Source organism: Ambystoma mexicanum, chromosome 4p (genome assembly GCF_040938575.1).
Source record: "Ambystoma mexicanum isolate Mex_15411 chromosome 4p, UKY_AmexF1_1, whole genome shotgun sequence".
In the NCBI taxonomy this organism is placed as follows: domain Eukaryota; kingdom Metazoa; phylum Chordata; class Amphibia; order Caudata; family Ambystomatidae; genus Ambystoma; species Ambystoma mexicanum.
This window is the reverse complement of record NC_090927.1, coordinates 454,779,363-454,802,507: the sequence shown is the minus strand read 5'-3', so window position 1 is coordinate 454,802,507 and position 23,145 is coordinate 454,779,363. Positions and strand designations below refer to the sequence as shown.

Below are 23,145 nucleotides of genomic sequence, written 5' to 3'. Positions count from 1 at the left end.
ATGCAAGCTCCTGGACTGTGGCCAGCACCATGTGATTCAATGCTTCTGCAGTGTCTGTCTTTCTTGTTCAGGTCTCTTAAAACATTTATTTTTTAAACAAACAAGGGTTCCACAAGTTTAACACTTTCAGCAGTGACACTAAATAAGAAAGATTAGGAATACCAAATGATGTTTCTTTCTGGAATTCTATACAATAATTGCTAGACTCATTAAAGGTTTATTTCAGGCACACTGCAGGGGGTAAGTCACTGATTTAGTCTGTTCTTAAATGCCAACTCAGCCTTTCATCCTTCTGAGGTCGATAAATGAGTACCAACACAGGTTGGGTGATATTGTATGTATATTTTTTCTATATAAAGCGCTTAAGCATAAATGCTGTATAATAACACATCATTATCATTTGGCCATGGACGTCTGCTTGCATTCACAGGGCCTCATTACACGGAAGGCGGTAAGGGTTAACGGTCACCGGTAATCGTACCGGTGACCGTTAACCCTTACCGCCTTACTACGAGGTCCCTTTGCGGGTTGGTACTTTAACGCCTGCTTTTTAGCAGGGACCAGGTTGCTAATTACGGTGCCGGTATTTTACCGGCATGGACCAAGATGCTAATAGCACCTTGGTCCACCGCCTACCGTGTAATGAGGCCCACAGTAATTTGGTAATATGGGCCGATACAAACTGATCTTAACAATACATATGGCGATCCATTCTTGTATGAAATGTATATCATATTATAGTGATATCATAACCATATTTTTCATAGTGTACGTAGGAACAATGCTATGTGATGCCACTTCCTGTTTTGTCAAGAGGTGAAAGGTTGTGTTCCATCACTTCCCATGATATCTCTTCGGAGTGGGGTCAAATGACACCACTTCCTGTGATGTCATCAGAAGTCAAGGGTCATGTGATGTCACTTCCGCTACCCCTGGCATTTTGGTGAAATGACGTCCCTGCAGAAACTGCCTGTGCTTCACCAAGTGGGCTCCATATATACATACCTGACATTCTAACATGTCATAATACAACAGGCTGGGTAGGAGACCCAGACTGAACATAAGCGAACAGCTTTAAATGTATACAAATGCTTCGAAGTGAAGTGACTGCTTGAAGCCACAATTTTTAAAGGTAAACATAGGCTCAAGCACAACAAACAAAAACATCATTATTTTTCGCATTTATTGACCTAAATGCTGCGTTTGATTCGGTTTCTCGCGTAAAGCTTCTTCAAAAATGAGTTAAAGCACAGTGCCCACAAGATCTAATCGACATCATAGGTGCTCTTCACTCAGGCATGTCCATTCAAATTCGGTTGTCCTCCACTGGCCTGCTTTCTTCAGCAATTAATACATCAAGAGGCTTGAAACAAGGGTGCATCTTGGCCTCGTCACTTTTCAACTTTTTCATCCACGATGTCCAAGAAGTATTTTACAACCTACCTACTGACTCACCGAAAATAAATGGTCTCACAATACAAGCCTTATGGTACGCCGATGACCTTGTGCTAATTTCTAAGACACCGACAGGCCTCCAAAAGTTAATAACTGCACTCTCAATTTACTTTGAAAACAATGAGCTATCAATGAATATAATAAAATCCCAGATTATAGTTGACACCCCTACGAGATCACAAAGAACCAAGTTCATATGGAGGGTCAAAGATATTACCCTCGACATTGTCTCAAGCTATAAGTACCTAGGCACTCAATTTGAAGCTAACTCTGTGACTATTGACCATCATCGACTGCTATAAAGTAAATTGAATATAGCAATTTCCCAGTCCAAATTGATTCTTTATAAATATGGTAAATTTTCCATCAAGCCTGCCCTACACTATTGGCAACAAAAAGTAACACCTACAATTCTATATGGGATGGAGGCACGAGCTATAACTGACGTGAAAGATCTAGACAGAATGGAAGCTAAATTCTGGAGAAACATCTTACAGCTTCCACAAGCTACTCCGGTATCATGCATAAGGTACGAACTCGGTCTTACATCACTTAAGGCAAGATATCATTGGCAGCTGTGTGCATTTTTCAGGAAATGTTTATTGAACATCGAAACTGAATCAATTCTGGCTGTACTGGCTGCATATCTATTTAATTCAAATCATCGATTCATAGTTAAATGGGCCACCTATGTCTATCAAATAATGGCTGAAGTAGACGTAGAAACTCTTACACAGAACCCTGACCGAGCGAAAAAAAAATGTTTTTTACCATGATTGGTTGTCGAATCGTAAACTTTGTCTGCATTATAAAAATTTCAGTAGTTATCTGTTTCCAGACCAAAAAATGGGAACTGTTCAAAATGATCTGCTAAAATCACCATCCCCTCAAGTTCGCACGGCAATAATGAGAATGCGTTTCCGAGACATCTTGGCACAGCGGAAACAAATAGCCATGTCAGATAACTTCTGTAGGTTTTGTCAAAAGATATCACAAAAAGAAACTTTAGAACACATGGGGCCTCATTAAACGGATGGCGGTATAAGCACATGGACCAAGGTGCTATTAGCACCTTGGTCCATGCCGGTAAAATACCGGCACTGCCTTGGTGGAAGGGGGAATTACCGCCCCATTCCAAGGTTAGCGGGGCGGTAATTCCCCCTTCCACCACTGCCCTTCCCCATTCCCATTTTTGCCCCATAGGGCATAATGGGAATGGGGAAGGTGCTAATTACGGCACTGCAATTTTGCGGTGCCGTAATTAGCACCAAGGTCCCTTAGCGGGTTGGTTTTTAACACCTGCAAAAAGCAGGCGTTAAAGCACCAACACGCTAAGGGACCTCGTAGTAAGGCGGTAATGGTTAACGGTCACCGTTACCATTAACGGTGACCGTTAACCATTACCGCCATCCGTGTAATGAGGCCCATTGTAGTGGAATGCCCTGCTCTGTGCTCATCAAGAACCAATGCATACAGGAAACATATGGCTGTGGTTGCTAATGTACAGCAGAACATGAGATGGGCCTATTTGCTAAACTCCACTAATATGAGTTTATTTATTGCTTCTGTAGAGTTTCTGAACAATCTTAGCTTGCGCACAGTATGCGATGCTTGATTTTTTCATAAAACCTGCCCTAGTTACAATTACATGTCAGGTGCACTAACATGCTCAAGTTTATGATGCTTAAGGACATATAACATAATGTAAAATTATGATGGCATTAATGTATTTTACGTATTTTACATTCTATTTGCATTTTGTAAAAAAAAAAGGATTTGTATTGAATTTTCGAAGTATTCTTGTAAAAATCTCTTTTGATTAAAAACAAAGAAATAAAAAAAAATTAAAAAAAGGTAAACATATTAAGAAAAAGTATATGCCCAATATAACAGCATGTTTTTCTTATAATGTGCAATGAAACCTTTCAATAGAACATCTCATGTATAACAAATGGCTATTTTGAATCATCACGTTCTCTGTTCTGTTTTTTCATACTAAAACAGGAGCAATAACAAATAGTACATTATGCACGCTCGTTTTGGCAGAGCACAAAACACTACTTTAACAACATGATTTGCATGCAAATACATGATAGGAAAGACCCCTGTTCATAGTTTCCCTATATAATATGCTTTTCACATAAAACACAATTATTCTAAACCCACATTACACATCTGGGTTTATGTGAGCATTCTCTTATCTCACTTGCAGTGAACATGATTTCTTATCAACATTTGAAAGGGTTAAATAGTGGTTTGTATATTTCATCTTGCTGAACAAAAAAGCTGCCAAAGCCTACACACAAGTTCCAGGCAAATGTGTCTGCCTTGGGTTGAGAGCTGTTCCAATCACAGGTGTATTATTGTAGTTTATGGCACCGCCCACCAACCCATTGAACATTGACACACTCGAAGGAAAGGTATGATTGTCAAGCACCGGTGAAAAATGAGGGTAGAAAGAGATCAGAGGTAATGGAAACAACAAGTGCCCTGTAATGAGTACTTGGAGATTCTCCATAAGCTACTCAGGAAAACATGCAGCAGTGTCTATATTCAGACCTCCCTGCAGAAGTGTCTCTGTAGACATTATCCAAGAGTATCTCTGTAGAAACTATGCAGGAATGTCTGTCTTCTTTATTTAACTTCATTGTTGTCATTCTTAGCAATCTTTGCAAAGAAACAAAACAAGAAAAGTACCTGGATTTACAATATTTTCGAGTAGAATTAACAATGTGATTGATACCAATCTATTATTTAGATGATCCCTATGATTGTTCAGTTTTGGACTCATTGGGCCGTCACAATGGCCAAGAGATCTTGCTGTGAAGGATTGTGCTTATCCAGGAACAAAGTAACTTAACATGTCAGGAACATTCTACTTTGGCCCACTATGCACCATACACCATACACCATTGGTCTGTTACTTTCCACAGCAGCTTACACAAGGCCTACTTGACAAGGAAGTACAGGTCCATTTCTTATTAAAGTTTGTCCTTGGGCTGATTCTATACGAATGCTTCCCCTATGTTCTGGTGAATGTCTTGATCACCAGCCAGTGTGTTCATGTAAAAATAGTGTAATAGCACCCTGAATAGCCCCCATGGATGTTAGTTACATAATAGTTTCTTTTAGAAGTGCCTACTTGACTATTTGTGCTGTTTTCCTTTGGGCACAGTTGAAAAACACACATAGAAAGCTGTAATATTCACGTATACTTTATTAGAAGACTACAAAACAAAGAAGGGGGGTCAGTCAGAATTGGGCAGATTTTTAAATACCGCGCAAAATAGTTACCAGTTCCACCAGTGTATTTCTGGAAAACCTCCAGTGCTATTTTAGAAATACCACCCCTGATGGCAGTAATGTATAAAGGTTTTTAACATGTTTTTCAGCCATTTTAAGCATCAATGTGAAGGGAGAAATGGATTATGTACAGTATGGGCTGATATCAGTACTGTTTGTTTTAATGCACAGAAGGGTCAATTCTGACCCTTCTATCCATTATATGTGTAATGTGGTGAGAGTAGGCAATCAGAGATGCCCACCTTTTTACCCCCTGAAGAGGGCCCTTTGCAAACACTTTTTTCTTTCTTTAGAAGGGAAGCACCGGTGCGTCTGTTCTGTACAGTTAAAAGACAAATGTAAATATTTGTGCCAGTTTGGATTTTTTACCTCCACCTTCAAGGTGGAGGTAGCAATAGGTGGAGTTTCTGAAAGATGTCAGCCTAAAATACCACCACCATTATTCCCATGGAATACAACCAGTGATATTTGATCAAACCCTGAAGTGAGTGGATGGTATGATATTTGCCATATACTGACGATTTTACTGTTACCACCCAACTTTTGGAATGGTCTCCCCTAGAGTTTTTCCCCATTTCCTCATTTAATTCCATTGAACTAGCTCCTCTTGGCCGTTTAAGTACCTATAGAGATTTGACACCAAACTTTTTTGTGTGAGTCGTTTTATATTTTTCAAAATATGTCAACTGTTTTGTAGCTGCCACTTTGATAGCTGTGGTAGTTAACCAGTGTTTCAATTGGTTATATTTAAACCAGTCACTGAACTGAATAAACGAAATAGAGCCTATCGTGTAGTGCAATCAACAATGTCACCCTCTTCTCCCCCGCGTTTGCCTGATATATTTGAGTAAACCCTTTAATACAGAGTTTCCATTTGTCTTGTTTGCGTTTATGTGTCGCTTAATACATAAGAATGTCAATATTTCCCCCCGCAGTAAGTTTTCGACTTTTCTCCTCTTAACAGGGGTATTGAGTCCCCTTTCATTATACGTTAACACCTTAAGAACCTTCATCTGGATACCCAGCTCTCCCTCTCCCCCAACGTTCAGTTCCTTACCCCATGTATTTCCACTTCTGCCCCCCTTCCCTGCCCTCCCCGTTTCCCTCCCCTCAATCCCCAACTGTCAACAACTCGGATGTCCCCCCCTCAGACACCTCCCTTCCCCTGAGGAGGGCCTAGGTTCCCATAACCGATATCATGATTTGTCTGCCGCGCCTGGCCCTTCTAACATCCCATAGAAGTCGTTGTGGCGAGTACTAAGTTGTGCCCATCCTTCCCAGCCCCTTGGGTTGCAAACCTATGATACCGTGTTGTAGTCTTACCCCCTTCACAGGGGTGTACCATATGTCTGCTTTCCTTCCTGCTCTTGTCCACCTTACATCTGAAGTTCTCGATCTTAGCGCCTCGCCTCTTCTTCACCTCTTGTTTCCACCTTTGCCCTTTTTTGTCACTGTTTTTGAGTCCCACGGTTCCTGGACCCTGTCTCCTCCCTGTTGTTCCTCGCTGCCCTCCATCGTGTTCTCCTTGTAGATTTAGAATCTGTTTTCCTTCTTCACAGGTCGTAATCCCATGCTGTCAACCTTCCCATGAAAAGAGCCAAGAATTTCACCACTGGGCCCATGAGCCTCCTTTTTTGAAGCGTGGATTGTGCAAGGTCTTGATATAGCTGCACTTCTTCTTCATTTATTCATACCTGCCCTGTCATCCTCGCTTTCTGCAGTATCTATTTTTTCTGGCCATATGGCGATACTGCCACCAATACGTCTCTTGGGCGTGAGCCCAGTTCTCCTGTTCTCTGTGGGCCCACTCAATGTGCTCGGTCCATCTGGACTAGGTCTTTCATGTCCAGTGCCAGAATGTCTGCAAAGAGCTGCTGGGCTGTACCTTTCAGATCCTTGTCCTCCTCTGTTTCTGAGAGGTTTTTATCCGGATGTTCGATCTCTGTGAGCGGTTTTCCAGGTCCTCACACTGGATCTCAAGATTATGTGAAATGCGCGAGAGGAGCTCCAAGGTTTCATCGTTCTTTTGCGTAGCCTCCTCCATGTTTTGCACCACCTTTTCCAGTGTGTCCGTTCTTTCTTCCAGCTTAGCTACATCAATTCGTAGCTCCTGTAGCAACTGCTTAATTTATCCTTTCAGAGTCTCGAATGGTGTTTGGAAGGAGGCCATAAATTGGTTCTGGAATTCTTTAAACCAGCTCTGCATGTCCTCTTTAATGATAATGATAATAAAGTGTTATTTATATAGCGCCTCAATCCAAAGCGCTTTACAGAGCACATATTTACATACCATATCACCCAACCGAAATTGGTACTCATTTATCGACCTCGTAAGGATGAAAGGCTGAGTGGCCTTGCCAGGATTCGAACCTGCGACCTGCAGATCACGCTCAGATTGCAGCAGCGAACGCTTAACCCGCTGAGCTATCTTACTGGCTCTTTACATAGCATCATTGCTCCTTCTTCTCTGGTCGCCAGCGTTAGTGGGCTCTGACTTGTCCCCCCACTTCTGGAGTGCAATGTCTTCGAGCTCCACAACTGTTTAATGCCAGTTGCTTGTCTTGCTTGTGGGGTCTGTTGCATTGCCAACGCATTGCCAACGCTGCCTTCCCCCTTGTTTTGGACATGTGTGCACCGCTGGGGATCTCCCCAATGTTCCCCTGCTTCGTGACCTCATGTCCCAATTCTGCACTGATGCTGGGGTCTCCCCCTGTGGCTTCCCCCTCTTACAGTTCCGCTCACCTCCTTCTTTTCCTTTCTAGTTATTGTTGTATATTCCACCAGCACCTTCCAGATCTTGCTCCTTCAGGTCACTCTCTTTATTATCTGCCTCCCAGTTTCTCCAACCTGCTCCTTTGAGGGCAGCCTCTCCTCCGTTACTTCGACCTCTTCCTGGTTTCCTCAGGCCTTTTGTTTTGTGACCTTGTTCCCTTCGCGTGGTACACAATCCCTTTCTTCTTTTCTCTAGGCTATGTGGCCTAGACCTCCCTGTTTTGTCACAGTGCCATAGGATGGGGTTCCTATCCACTCCCGCTCAGTCTCCTGGTCTTTTGGTTCCACTGGGCCTTGGTGTTGGAGTTTCACTCCAGGTCCTCCTTCTCTTCCACCACTGAGTGCATTGTAGATGGGGGCTCCTCCAATGTTTCCTCAGGCTGTATCCACTCTGTCTTTGCCCCCCTTGGGCACGGTTTGTTGTCGTGGGTGCCCTCTTCTCACTCGTAGTGGTCATCCCTCACCTCACCCCGACCCAGGGTTGTCTCCTTCTTCCCTCCATTGGGGCGCTGCGTCTTGGTGCGCGGTTCCTTATGGCAGGGACTGCCTGTTACTCCCATTCGTTGGAGCTGGATATCGCTTCGCGCAACCGCGCTACTCCATACGATCCCTCGGTGTAATGTGCAGTTCATTGTGGAGGGGAATTGCTTAAGTCATTTGCTGCATTGCTTTATTGCCAGCTGCTGTTGCGGCCCGTTGGGGAGAGAGACTCTCACACATGTCCTCCTCCGCCGGCTGCCATCTTGGAATCCCCAATAGTGCATTTTGAACTTCCACTTCAGTAAAGTTACATAAGGCCTCAAGTGCTAACGATGTGTCCAACGTACATTCCCCAGCAGTGTCCCTATAGTAAACATCCTTAAAATGTTTAAACATCTGGCCTCAGATTTTATCGGTTCCACATGCTGGCTCAATTCCGCTGTACCTGTGTCACTATTCTCCAGAATTCAACTTGATTTTTGGTTACACAAGCATGCCTAAGCTTTCTCCAAAGTTCTATTGCTTCCTTTTTCTTCTGAGAGATTGTTATTTTATATTTGTTTCTATGGCACCCTATCAGTTTCCTATATTTTGTTTTGAGCATCTTTTTGAGACTTCTTCTAGCCCTATTGCAATCATTAACGTACCACGAGCTGCACTGAATTATGATAAAATAACAAGCCATCCTTTCCCTTCGGTCCCTCTGTATTTGTGTCTAAGGGGCTATATAATTGTGTTATAAATCTTGGGCAATAGTACGTCTAAATCGAGATGTGCCCATTTACATACACATTTCTCAGCCCGTTCGAGGTTTAAAACAGCATTATTCTCTAGGTCATTAACTTCCATTATACTTCCCGCCAGGAGAAGCAAAACCGGATCATGATCGCTTTCAACTGTTTTCTGGACAATAGATCTTTTACTAGGTTCTATTGTTTCAAGTCGATCAAAATATGATGGATATGGCTTTCACAAGATCTTGCTTTAAAAGTAGAATGAGCTGGGGAATCTCCTGCGAGCCCATCATTGGTATTATGACCCACAAACCATGTTTCATAAAATTGACTTATGGCTAGTGGATGTTGGTGTCATGAGTAAGGTGCATTACAATCTTGGATACCCAAGGCCTGATCTTCCTCATTAACAGTGCCCTGCAATTTTCTTAAAGGTTCAAACTGAATGTTAAAATCCCCCACCACAATCAAGATGGCGGGCCCTTCGTCATTATGTAAATGAAATACCTGGTCAAGGCAATATTCCAGTTTCATTTGGGAATGTTGTATAATTCCTTTAGGTCCAGGTCTTAAATAGACGTTTAACAAAATTAATATAGAGCCATTTTGTAAGTTTAGCGTCATCAACTGAAGGCCGGCAGTATTTGTCCAAATGTCCAGGATGTCGGCATTAAGTGCCTTTGATACCCATATCATGAGACCCCCACTAGGGTGCCCTCCTTCACCTTTATGGGCTAATATAGAGGAGCATATAAATCTCACGTGGCAGACATTGTCCATATGCCATTTTTCCTGTAGGAGGAGGATATCTTTAGACTCAATGTATGTCCACCATTCTGAGTCTTGCACTTTATGTTGATAGCCTGCCACATTCCATGATAATTTTTCTAAATTCACGGGTGCACATGTGTTGTCCCGCACAACTTATTTGGGCTGTATGGAGGAACTAGGTCTAGGTCTAGGTCTGTGATAATCATCAGTGTCTACAACAATAGCATGTTTCTGCAAGCATGAGGGAACCAAGCAGACATTGCTAGGATGCTGTACCTTTGTGGAAACATCAGTGATCTCATTGATGATGCCATTTGTGATGTCATCTTTGATGTCCTGGATGCTAGTCTTTTTTGGGGGTTTTCGATTTTACCTTACAACCATAACGTCCCTTTAGCAAAGTTCTTTCAGTGAATTTCATAGGTTTTTACTAGTGCAACTTAATCATAACATCCCGTTTACAAAGTTTTTCAGTGAATTTTATAGGTTTTTATAAGTGCAACTTAACCATAGCGCCCCTTTATCAAAGTTATAGCACTATTTTGTGTACCTACATTTTTCCACTTTTCCAAAAATAAAACACAGTACAGATTTGCAAAAGCATGGTTTCAGGTCCTCGCCAATGCTCCTTGCACAAGTTTGCTGCAAATCCATCCAGCTCTTCGGGCTGTTGCCGAGAGCAGATTTATTTTTGCCATTCAAGCCTATCCTAATTTCAAAACTGGAAACCCCCCTACAATTTGGACCCCTCTTGACAAAATCCCTCCAAAACCTTGCACTGACATTTAACGTTAAGTCTACAATATTTTTAAAAACCTTTGTGCTGATTAATAAAACAGCACCAAGGTTATAATTCCCCCTTACAATTTTGCCAAAATGGCATCCAACTTTGCAAAAAACATTCAAAGTTGGGTCTCTGACTGTGAGTGCACTGGTAATCTCAACTAGGGCAATCTCCTAGTGTTTGTACAGGAGCTAATAATGGCTAGTAAATAGCAGCACTAGCAAGCCCAATAAACATACATAAATGTAAAGAGATTCACCCAGTATAGTACTGTTGAAGTGGAACATTCAACCTGAGACTATAAATGTAGGATACTCAACCTGAGATTGTAATGTACATTAGAGTACTGTACTAAAAGGTGTGTGCAAATTGTAAAAGCTAGAAAAGCAGCACACAGTTCCAAGTCGATCCTGGATCAGAAAGTGCAAGTGCCTGAAAATCTGATCAAGACCATCTATGGTTGACAAAAAGTAATTGTAGAGTACAATGGCACATCACAAAGTAAATAAATAAATGACAGTAACAAGGTCTTCATCCAATATCATAAAATATCACCACATGAAACTCTTCATCTCTTGCAACAAATAAATAAATGGAATAATAGAAAAATGGGGAACAATGGTGTCCAATGAAGAGTGAAAAAGTCCGCTCGATCAAGATCTCATCTAAAAATTCATGGGAATATTTAATCAATAAATGCATCAAAAATTGACTCATAAAATTCATCAAAATATTCATCGAAAAATTCATCACAGAATGTATAACAAATTCATCAAAAAGGTCATCAAAAATTCAACAACAAAATATTATCAAAGGTTGATCAAAAGTTAATCAAAAGAAGTCCACAAACGATATATCAATAAGAATATCAGAAAATTGTAACATAAGTTGATTAAAATCAATCATTATTTAATATCTGGGGTTCAGGAATTGGGACACCGTCTTATGCTGCATGAAAAAATCAGCCATATTGAGATATAAGTGGCATTTAATTAAGAAATACAAAAAGTTCCTCATCCCCATTGAGGCCTCCAGGTGTGAGTCTCAAAGTGAATTATAAGTTTGGCCTCCAATTGTCTCAATTTTAACTGCCTGTTGCCCCCTCACAACTGTTTTGGAATGCGTGCTAATCCTGTATATTTCATGCAGCTAACATCCTTTATTGTGATGTTCTAAGAAGTGCACTGCTATAGGCTAGTTCAAATCTGTGTTATTAATAGCTCTATGATGTTGAAGAATTCTGAGCTTCAGAGGACCAATAGTGGAGCCTATGTACCTCAAACCACAGGTACATTCCAGAAGATAAACAATGAACTTCAATACATAGGTATTCCTGTGTCTAAAGGTCCATAGCCTACCCCCCGTCATCGCAACACTATTTACTGTTAGCCCAAAGTTACACATTTTGCACTTTCTACAAGTGTAAAAGCCATTTGGTTTGTTTGAGATCGGCATCCAACTATTCTAGCCGTCGCCCATAGAGCTCTGATTGGGCGCTAATATAGAGGTCAAAGAAGGTGCCTTGGAGAAAGTTAACATAGGATAACTAGGAAGGGCCTGTTTCAGATCCCTTTCTGTCAACAGGACTGACGAATGTTTTATAAGAATGGATCTAATCCTACCGGATTGATGGTTGAAATTTTGGAAACCCCCCTACAATTTTTCCCCCTTTTGACAAAATCCTTTCGAACCTTGCACTGACATTTAAAGTTGGGTCTATAATATTTTTCATAAAACAGCATCAAAGTTATAATCCCCCCTTCCAATTTTGCCAAAACGGCACACAACTTTGCAAAAACATTCAACGTTGGGTCTCTATTTTATTGCAAAATATCATGCAGTTTTGCCGAACGGCGTCAAAGTTATAAGCCGTCTAAAAACTGCTCTTCACCAACCCGGTAATGCACACATATGCATGGATGTCCTCGAAAATGTCAAGTTCACGAACATCATAGGAATGCTCCAGAACATGACGTTTGTGGACACCAGAGAAGAAAAAACACCTGATTTTTGCCTTTTTCTGCACATATCCCACCCCATCCTCATAACTCTTCACCTCCCTAGTGATTGTTTCAGTTGTTGGACAAGTGTAATGTTGAGTTTTGGAATATGTTATTATACTGATGTTCGCGGACGGTGAGAGCAGTTCGCAATTCCAACATGGCGTTTGTTTCAAAACCTTTGATGAACCTCATGTTTCTCAATTGACAAATCAGCAGTCGTGTGTGATGTCCGTGAACGTTACGCATCTCCCCGATTGGTCTAGAAGCATCTGCAGGCCGAACCAGCAATTGAGTCCGCAGACCAAACCGAGATATCACAAATTCTTTTTTACATACTTGTTGACCATTTTATTCAAATCTACTGGACGGATTAACACAACATTTGCAAAAGCACACTGTCAGGGCCAAGCTGCCGCTCCTCACTCATGTTTGGTGCAAATCTGTCCAGCAGTTTGGGCTACAGCCACGAGCAAACTATTTTCCATTCATGTCTATCTGGATTTCAAAGGTTTTGGGACCCCCTTATAACTCCCCCCCTGCACCAACCATTGCAAACAAATTCAGAGTCGGTCTATAGTTTTTTGCAAAGCTTTGAGTGGATTCGTCGAATGGCACCAAAGTTACAAGCCTCCCAAAAACTGCCCTTCCTATGGGAAATGCAACTTAACCATAACACTACAGAACTGTGTAAGATATATATTTAAGATATATATGTGTAAGATATATATCTAAGCACTTTGGAGTAAAGGGCTATATAAATTCAATAAAATACACATACAAAATATATACATATATCTATAGCTACATCTATATATCTATATCTATATCTATATATATATATATATATATATATATACATATATATATATATATATATATATATATATATATATATATATATATATATATTTAGTGAAAAGCAGCAATGGCATGAAGCAGCTCTCTGCAACAAAACCCTTGAAATTCAGTAAAAACAACTTAAGTTGAAGTGACTTTAAGGTTTTGGTTTAACGCAACAAGGCCCTTGAAAGTCTGTGTGTTGAAGGCTATGACAACTTAACTCTGACTCCTTGTGTTGTGCAGCCCAGAAGCACAATGATATCATTGCAGATGGCATCGCTGAAAACATAACACGTGATGTCACTTATTACAACACTGATTACATCATGAATGACATCACTGGAAACTTCAGTTTTCCTTCTCTTGAACATATTTTCCAAGGCCATTTTTCCTCAATATTTAGCATACCCCAAACACACTTTTTTATTATATTTAAAAAGTAAAAAGCAATCCCTCCTTTATTTTTCAAAACACAGGAATACTTTCTAAATGTAATTAAAAATTCATAATACAGCCACTTCACTGTCCCTTTATTGCCATTTCTTAATATGCATTCTTCAACTCTTTTAATGCTTTTTTTTATCACGCTTGTAAAGACCTTGTGCGATCACATCAGAGTGGAACAAATAGGATTTCTCAGGATTGCATCAACTCTCGACCTTCACTATTTCACCTCAGAAGCACTCCACACATGGGTGCTACTGTCAAACTGAGCACAGAGACCCCAGTATGCCATTGCTAGCACGTTTTTAGAAAACAACAAGAGGTTTTTTTCTCTCGCTTCGAAGTCAAACCCCTCAATTTTTAAATGGCAGATTTCTAAAACTGAACGCCTCCATTCAGCAGTGCATTATGGGAAACATTTGGATTTTTGCCCAAATAGTCAAAAATTATGTCTGCACATTTACCAGCAATATACACTAAACCTTTGCAATTAAGATCCTTCTTTCCTTCTCTGTTCTTTTCTTCTGCCGAATGAAGTCTAAACCAGTTCTTTGTATTTGTTTTTTCATTTATGGCATATATGTAAACATCTGAATTTCACATTGAAATGTTTACACCACAGAGCACCTCGAGATGTTTTCATAAACCGACGCAAAACATATTTTAATGACCCATAACGAATAGACAGGTTGGATCCGATTCATCTCAATTTCTTCTTAGATCCTTGCACACACAAAACACATTATTTCAATTAATATTATTTATAAAGTAATACCTCGTTTTTTTCTCCAAAGGCCAGCAAACTTTCTAAATTAAATTCAGTTATTCATTAACCAACCACTTAGCACTCTCTATATTAAAAATTCTCAATTTTCATTCTTTATCTCTTTGTTTAATGCTTTGTCTGTCACACTCATTAAACATCGAGATGTCACATCGTAATGATGGATAATCAATAAGAAAAAAAAAGGATTTCTTGGGCATCCACAAATCAACTTCACTAGCACCCCCACACCTATGTTACCATCAAACATATCTCAGAAACCCCATTTACCTTTTTATGCACATTCTTAGTAAAAACATTGAGAGTTTTTTTCTCTCTCACATCGAGGAAAACACTGATTTTTCAAAAGTGAAAAGTCTTCCTTCCAACAATGCATCATGAAATATATATAGATATTTTGTGGATGCCAGAGTTACCCCTCTATTCACTGAGTTTTAATAAAAAACTACTTTGTGGATTTTGACCAACCAGAAAAGGAATTCACACCAGTGCAAGGAAACGGACGAAAATCTGTCAAGAAGTTAAGGCTGGGGGGTTTGTCGAGAAATTTTAAATTGTCCCTATTTGAAAATCAATGCAAAAGGTAAAGAACAAACAGTTTTTCTGCACTTTATATCTCCTGAACTGTTTCATGGATTCGCATGAAATTGTCCAGTGATGGGTGCCCGGACCAAATGATTGTTTCTGAATATTGTATGCAGATGCCTCAAGTGGGTCAAAGGCTATTTCCTCCTACTGTCCTACTGTACATTATAAGATATTGGAGGTCACAGAGAGGTGTTGTGACGAAATAGAGCAGTGAAGCTGAAGACCAAGTTCCTCTGTAATGTTGAGGAACTCAGATTTAACATTCAATATTCCTGGCATGGTAGTACAGGGTATTATATTCCTTATAACATATGGCCACACACTCATCCCATTTAATACGTGGTCCCTTGCTTACTCTGATGCAGGAGAACTTCCAGTTGTTGGTGCATTTAGTAAATGCAGAATCTGTTCAATTGGCTGCAAAACCAATATGCAGATTGCATGTGGTGCAATCATATTTGAATCAGCTTAATATAATGCATTTACAAGTGGTTTAGTTGTTTAAAATAAGTGATAGCCTGCGATACATTCTTGTTCACCAGTGCACTAGAATAAGCATAGCACCATAAGCTGTTCTTTGTCAAATAATAAGCTAGTCCAGAAGAAAGCAATCTGAAAAGCTAGTGATACCTTTAATCAAGTGCTCCAGTGGCAGCTAGAATTCTGCATTGTGCGGGCTCTAACAGCACAGCGTGGTGTCACATGGCACCTGTAATAAGTTATAGTCATCCATAGTGATATCATTTTGTTGTTGCGGGCGAGTAGTGATATCAAAATTAGACTGTAATATTATTTACAGGTGTTTGTACGAATATTGCGTGCTATCTCGTGCTATAATAGTGTACAAATTACTGAAGTCAGATAGTGGTTGTCCCACAAACCAAACATAGGTTTTCAGCTTAAACTAATGAAGGTGTGGGGATTCCAAGATGGCCGCCGGGACGCTGGGACGCGACTAAATCGCGCTCCGCCCGGGCTGCCGAATAAGGCATCAAAAAGCAGAGAAATAGTTGCGACGAGCGATAGAATCATTCCCCCCCACTCTCCCGAGCCCCCAGGAGTGATCATCGGGCCCAGTGAGGGTTGGGCTTAGCGTGTGGGTGCGGGAGGCAGAACCCACCCATCCCTCACTGGGAGGTGACAGTGGGCCGGCCCGACTCCGCCGCGGGGGATCCTGAATGAATGCGCTTGCGGGGCGAAACGCCTCCCTCCCTCTCCGCGGAGCTCAAGCTGCGGCACGGCGAGCCCCCAAGGACGCAGCAGAGGCACTGCCCTCCCCCCGACGAGGACAGCGGGAACCACGCAGCAGGAGCCACAGCGGGAGTCGCGTAGCAGGAGCCGCGACACAGAGGAAGCCGCGTCGGCGGCCCAGCTCCTTCTAGCGGCAGTGAGGTGAGGCGAAAACACCAGGTGAGTTCCCCCCCCCTTGTGCGAGGGAAAATAAAGGTACAAGGAGACAGAGCAGAAACAAGGAAACCAGGCTGCTGGATACGCGCACAGATTTGGGCCATAAGGAAAGGGGGGAAGAATCCATCGCCGGGATAAAACCCATGAGGGGGAGCCCAACGGTGCAGGAGGGGGAGACTGGTGGGGCCAACAGGTATTAGCCCAAGCAAGGGCACATGAAGTGAGAAACCCTGCATTGGGGTAACCCCAGCAAGCACGGAAGAGGCCGAGGTACAAAGGAAACACGAGTATAGCCCCTACAAAGGAAGGCCACCCAGGCACGGTCCCGGCCCGGAGCGGGGAGAGAGCCTGACAGAGGGGGGCGGCAGAGCGCAATACTTAGCTCGGAGGAGATCACAGAAAGCCAACGCGCAATCCACTCCTCGAACATGTCAAGGTCGAAAGGGAAGTGCAGCGCCACCTAGCAGACCCCACAGACCATGAAGCAAGACGCAAATATCCTTCAGATGTGGTTGACAGACTCCACGGCGCAAGCTAAGGGAAAGACCCAGGAAGAGCTTCAGGGAGAGAGTATGGTACCAATACACAACAACAACCACCCTCGAGAGAGGACATGGAAACATGGTTCGAGGAATTACAGGAAAAGTTCATGTTAACAGTGCAGGAGCAATTCACGACAATGAAGGTAGACATGAAACAGGCGGTGCAGGAGCTGAAGGTTGAGGTGGCCAAAATGGAGGAGAGAACAGACGTACTGGAAAGAGCAGTGCAAGGTATTGAGGAAGAGACGCAACAGGTCAGCGAAACTCAGGAACACTTGGTGAGACTCACCCACAACCTGGAAATTCAATGCGAAGACCTGGAAAATCGCTCCAGAAGATCCAACATACGCATTAAAAACATGGCAGAATCAGTCCTGGACAAAGACCTTAAGTCCGCAGTGAAGGACGTTTTCAGGGATATTCTAGACGCACCAGAGACGGACACAATTGGAGTGGACCAGGTACACATGGTCGGGCCGAAAAGATCTGGAGCACCAGGAGAGAGCCCACGTGATGTCTTGGTTGCTCTCTCCTCATACCCTCAAAAAGAACAGATTTTGAGAAGGGCTAGAGAGATGGAACATATCAAGATGAATGGACAAGAAATACAACTATTTCAGAACTTAGCCCTGGTCACACTGCAGAAAAGAAGAGCGATGGCCCCATTGGTCAAGGCATTGGTGGCGAAACAAATCCGATACAGATGGACCTTCCCGTTTGGTCTGACCTTCACTTGGGAGGGGAAACAGAGGAGGGCGACCACATGGGAAGAAGGCCTTAACATACTGGATCTTCAGGAAGAAGAAGAGGAAACAGACCAACCGGGATCAAGGGGAGACCAAATGAGAAGACCATGGGGCTGGGACACTATTAAACGAAGAAGGTGAAGCATGGGAAGAGAAAACCGCAGGAAGAAGCCATGAACAGATGAAAGGGAAAGAGGTGTCACGGACATGGTAATGGCCGCTAAACTAGGCCCCATGGGGGGAGGGCAAAGGACAAGGAGGAGAATGAATAGCTACATGTGAGGCAGACCAGGCGGCCCGGACGGGACGCACCGGCTGGAATCCGGTAAGGACAGACATAATGTGGGGTTTAGGATTCCCTACAAAAACGTCCCCCGAGAGTACGGAGGGCAGGGAGCTAAGGGCGCAACGCCCTAGTATCAGTAGGAACCCTCGCCCTACTCAGGGGCCAGTTGTTTGATTTATGTTTAAAGTTGGGGGGGTAAGTTTGGGGCGAGGGGATTAGGGGAGGGGGCAGAAATTCATATCAAGCGGCTAAGCCGGGGAACCTAAAACCAAAGAGCAAGTACCACACAAAATGGGGCGATTGCGCATTGTAACATATAACAGTAGGGGGTTGAATCACCCCACAAAACGGGTTAAATTGGAGAGGCAACTCAAAAGGGAAAGGGCGGACATATTGCTGCTCCAAGAAACTCATATCAGGGCAAGGGATAAACAGAAAACCCGGATAAGAGGATACAAGATCTGGGTACAAGCAAACTCAACAGAAAAAAGATCGGGAGTCCTTATAGCAATAAGGGAAGGGTGGGATGCCAAACTGGAGGATTTAACCGCAGATAAAGAAGGAAGGTATGCGTTCGCAAATGTAACGATAGAAGGCCAACACATCACATTGGCGTCAGTTTATGCGCCCAATACGGGGCAAGATGGCTTCTTCAGAGATGTTCTGGGAAAACTAGAAACCTTCGCAAGGGGGGAGGTGATTCTGGGGGGAGACCTTAATATAGCATGGAACCCACAGGTAGATAGAAGCTCAGGGAGCGCACAAGGCCAGGGGGCGCCCTCAAAACGCCTTAAGCGGCAGATGGACCAGCTTGCCCTAAATGATGTGTGGAGGGAACTGAAGGGGGAACAACGAGGGTACACCTACTTCTCACATGTCCATAGCTCCATGTCAAGAATAGACTATTTCTGGGTATCGGTGGGTCTTATGGGCAAGATTCAAGGGCTGGAACTGGGAACGATTGCCCTATCCGATCATGCACCTCTATGGCTTGAACTGAATCTCCCGGGGAAGACCAACGGGCTCTGGAGGTGGAGATTACCAGGAGATATAAATCACGACCCGGTAGCGGGGGAAACGGTAAGGGAAATGATAGAGGAATACTTCACACAAAATTACACTGGGGAAGTATCGATGTGCACAGTTTGGGAGGCGTTCAAAGCTGTTATCCGCGGGAAGATAATGGTGCTAAAAATCACGAGGGACAAACAGAGGTATATGTGGGAAAAGGAACTAGAAAGTGCAATAACAGACCTATAGGAGAAAATAACTGCCCATCCCACTAGAGCTCTAAAGAAAATGCTAAAACACACACAGGGTCAGCTAGAGATGCTTCGCACAAAAAGAGCAGAAAGGAGCCTGCTATATCTGAGACAAAGATACTACATAAAAGCAAACCAGGCTGATAAATTACTTGCTAGACAACTCCGTGCAAAACGGAAAGAAACTACAATCAAGACCATTAGTGATGCGAAAGGGGTCCAGCACACGCGTACACAAGATATTGGGGAGACATTCAGAAAGTTCTATCAGAAACTATACACCACAGAGTACCCGGATGCAGAGGCACAGGATACTTACCTGGACTCCCTCCACATCCCACAAATCTCAGAAGAAGACAGACAGGCTCTAGAGAATCCAATACAGGAAGAGGAAGTGTGAAAAGCAATAAGGGACCTCCCGGTAAATAAAGCACCTGGCCCAGACGGCTTTACTGCCCCATTCTATAAAAAATATTCGGACATGTTGATCCCGACCCTAACTAAGCTCCTAAATTCATTCAAAGATAGCGGCAATGTGACCCCTACAATGAACGAAGCGAAGGTCCTGGTTTTCCACAAACCAGGGAAAAACCCGTCCCTCCCAGCATCATACAGACCAATTTCCCTAATAAACATAGATGCAAAAATTTACACAAAAATACTAGCAGCAAGACTATCCCACGCTCCTTCCAAAGCTGATTAATCCCGACCAATCGGGCTTTATCCCGGGAAGGCAAACCCATGACAACCTGAGAAGGATCATTCACCTAGTGGAAAAAATAGGCATAACACAAACCCCGGCGGTTCTTCTCGCAGTCGATGCCGAGAAGGCATTCGACCGGGTAGATTGGTCCATGCTATTTAAAACCCTGAAACGTATGGGATTTGGGGAACAATTTATAGCAAGAATAAGAGCGAACTATAACTCACCATCCAGCAGAGTGGCCATCAATGGGGAGGTGACGGAGAAGGTAATAATAGCAAGAGGTACAAAACAAGGCTGCCCGCTTTCCCCATTACTTTATGCTATCTTCCTAGAACCCCTACTAATGAAGTTAAGAGAGTCCACTCACATCAAAGGAATAGACATGGCAGGCATGCAACACAAGGTGATAGCATACGCAGATGACATGTTAATTGCACTGGAAGACCCGGGCCGAACACTAGCAGCAGTGGTGGGCGAGCTGGAAAACTTTGGAGCCATCTCTGGCCTAAAAATTCACAGAAATAAATCAGAGATTTTAATACTGGCGGGAGACCGGGGGAGAATAGAAAGGGAAGCAAATGTACTGAACCTCAAGATCGCAAAGGAAGGCATAAAATATCTGGGTATAACATTAACTCACAAGGTTGGGCTACTGTATGGGGAAACCTATCCGCAGCTCATTGCTAACATACGCAGAGATCTGGAAAGATGGAATCCTCTGATGATTTCCTGGTGGGGTAGAATTCAAGCGGTCAAAATGACCATCCTCCCGAAAGTGTTATACCACTTCCAAGCACTCCCTGTGGGGGTTCCCAGAAATTTCTTTAAAATCTTATCTAAAGTGATCTCATCCTTTGTGTGGAAAGGGAAGACCCCGAGACTGGCCAGGGCAATCCTAATCGCACCAACCAGGGAGGGTGGGTTTGGCACTCCCCCACTTCCAGAAATATTTCTAGGCGGCCCAGCTAAAGGTGCTTAGGGAATGGATGGGCGACAACCCGTAACAGATCTGGGCGAAACAAGACAGAGCAGTAGCAAGAACCCATCTGTTAGAACTACTTTGGAAACAGAAACATCATAGACACCCCAACATGGGGATTAGCGAAATAATGAAGACAACGTTAGACGCGTGGGACACCCAAACACGGAAAGGGACAATGACCACTGCACTGGGCCCTTTAACTTCCATATCACGAACTCCACAGTTCCCACCTGGGATGGAACAGGGGGCCTATGAAAGTTGGGAGGAGGCGGGAATAACAAAAATCGGGGAAATGTTCATTGACAAGGAAGTCAGGACTCATGAATCGTGCTACCCTCGCACTTCACGCCGCAAACGAGACAAATTCAGATACAAACAACTCAAACACTGGTTAAAAACTCCAGAAATAACGGAGGCAACGACGAGAACCCTCACTCCATTTGAGAAATACGTCATATCCAACTCAGGGGAAAAGAAATGGGTCTCCACTCTTTACTCTTTCATCAACTCTCAGGAGGAGGAGGTCAAGTGGACATACATGCTCAAATGGAGATGAATGCTGGGGGAGGAGCCAACAAGAAAGCAGTGGGAGGACATATGGACACTGATCCCCAAGAGGACCAGAGCAGCGCAGGCAAGAGAAATGTGGACCAAAATAGTAACACAATGGCACTATACTCCCGAAAGACTGCATATTATGTTCCCCAATTCAACAGACAAATGCTGGAGGGAATGCGGAGAGGTGGGAACGTGGAGACATACCTGGTGGGACTGTAAGGGGATAGTGCCGTTTTGGGAAGAAGTGAAAGCAGAGATGGGGAAAATGTTCCCGGATGTGGGACAAATGGGGGTGGGAGTTTGGATGTGTGGGATAAGAGACGAAACTGCTAGAAAATACAAAAAAACACAATGGAGAGGCTTCATGGGTCTTCTCATAGCGGCATGGTCAACTATAGCCCAGAGTTGGAAAAAGAAAGACACCCCACTGACTTTCACGTGGCTACAAAAGGTGTGGACGTATTTGGCAATGGAGAAAGTCACCCATACAATACAAGGAACGAGGGACAGGTTCACAGAGGAATGGGGGGGAATCCTAGAGAACCTCCAGTCAGATTTTATGGAACAATGGTGCCCACACAACATCAAAGTAACAGACATATTCAGAGCATAATGCAATCCCCGAACGTTGATAACTGGTGCCCCAGGAGGGAGGGTGGGGGGAGTTGGTGTTTTATTTTTTATTTTTGTATTTTTTTTGTTTGTTGTATGTTGATATGTGAAAATCAATAAAGACAAGTTTAAAAAAAAAAATAATGAAGGTGTGTATCATGTGATTTGACTTTGGGAATATAATGTCTAATACAGGAAGAAGTGCATATTTGATATTTTATTTATATCGCGCTTGTACACAAGTGTTACAGAGCACGACAAGGCAAGGGAGGAGAACAGGGGAGAACAAAACAATGATCTTCCTAGGCCCAGTGACATTGAGAATGTGCAAGTGCATGGGAAAGAGAAAGAGTGAAAGTGCATGGAAGGGATAAGCGCATAGATATGGGGTGCCTGTTTGCGCTACCAGTTCTTGGTTATGCAGCCTTCAAACACTGATGTGATGTCAGCCAACATATCATAATGCTATTTATGAGAAGTATCCCTAGACCAAAAAATAAATATTGTGTATTTCCTTTGCAGACTTCTATGGACATTCCTGGTCTACAGATGGGCCCCCAAGAGTATTATTCCTACGTCTCCTACAAGATTAACCTCGAATTTCTCGACAACTGAAATTAACCAAGCCTCCATCTTTGCTTTAGCCGAAATCTGGGACCAGGCTTAAGAAAACTAACAGTGTAAATCACTCTGTATTTTAAGAGATTTTGACAAGAATAAATTACTGCAGAATGTACACTGTGTGTTTTACAAAATCCGCCATTTTTCTCTATCAAAACGTGTTGTTCCATCATTGAGCACTTTTATATGGTCAACCCAGGACAAAACCGTCTATGGCCTTATACGAAATCTAAGCATCAGTATGCTTGTATTTATTTTTGTATATTATAATAAATATATAATTTAAACTTTGTGGTTTTATTGAGTGTTTCAATTGGCACGCTGCCAGAAACAATGAAGAACGGGCATTAAATAACCTGTGCTGGCCGCATAGACATTGATGGTGACTGGGGCGTTAGGGTATGTGTTTTAGCAAGCCCAGGCTCTGGCCCCCACCTAGAGGCTAAGGAACTTCCTGTTGCTTCC

At 42.9% G+C, this 23,145-nt stretch overlaps 1 protein-coding gene across 1 annotated transcript in view; it reads left to right on the top strand.

Annotated features, from left to right (window-relative positions):
• ATP6V1C2 (ATPase H+ transporting V1 subunit C2) overlaps positions 1 to 22,795 on the top strand; it is a 462,596-nt gene extending 439,801 nt beyond the window's left edge. The window contains exon 13 of the mRNA XM_069605972.1: positions 22,582 to 22,795. Coding sequence (XP_069462073.1) covers positions 22,582 to 22,674 — 93 coding nt within the window. The 3' untranslated portion in view covers positions 22,675 to 22,795. The remainder of the gene's footprint in view (positions 1 to 22,581) is intronic.
• The last annotated feature ends 350 nt before the right edge of the window (positions 22,796 to 23,145 follow it).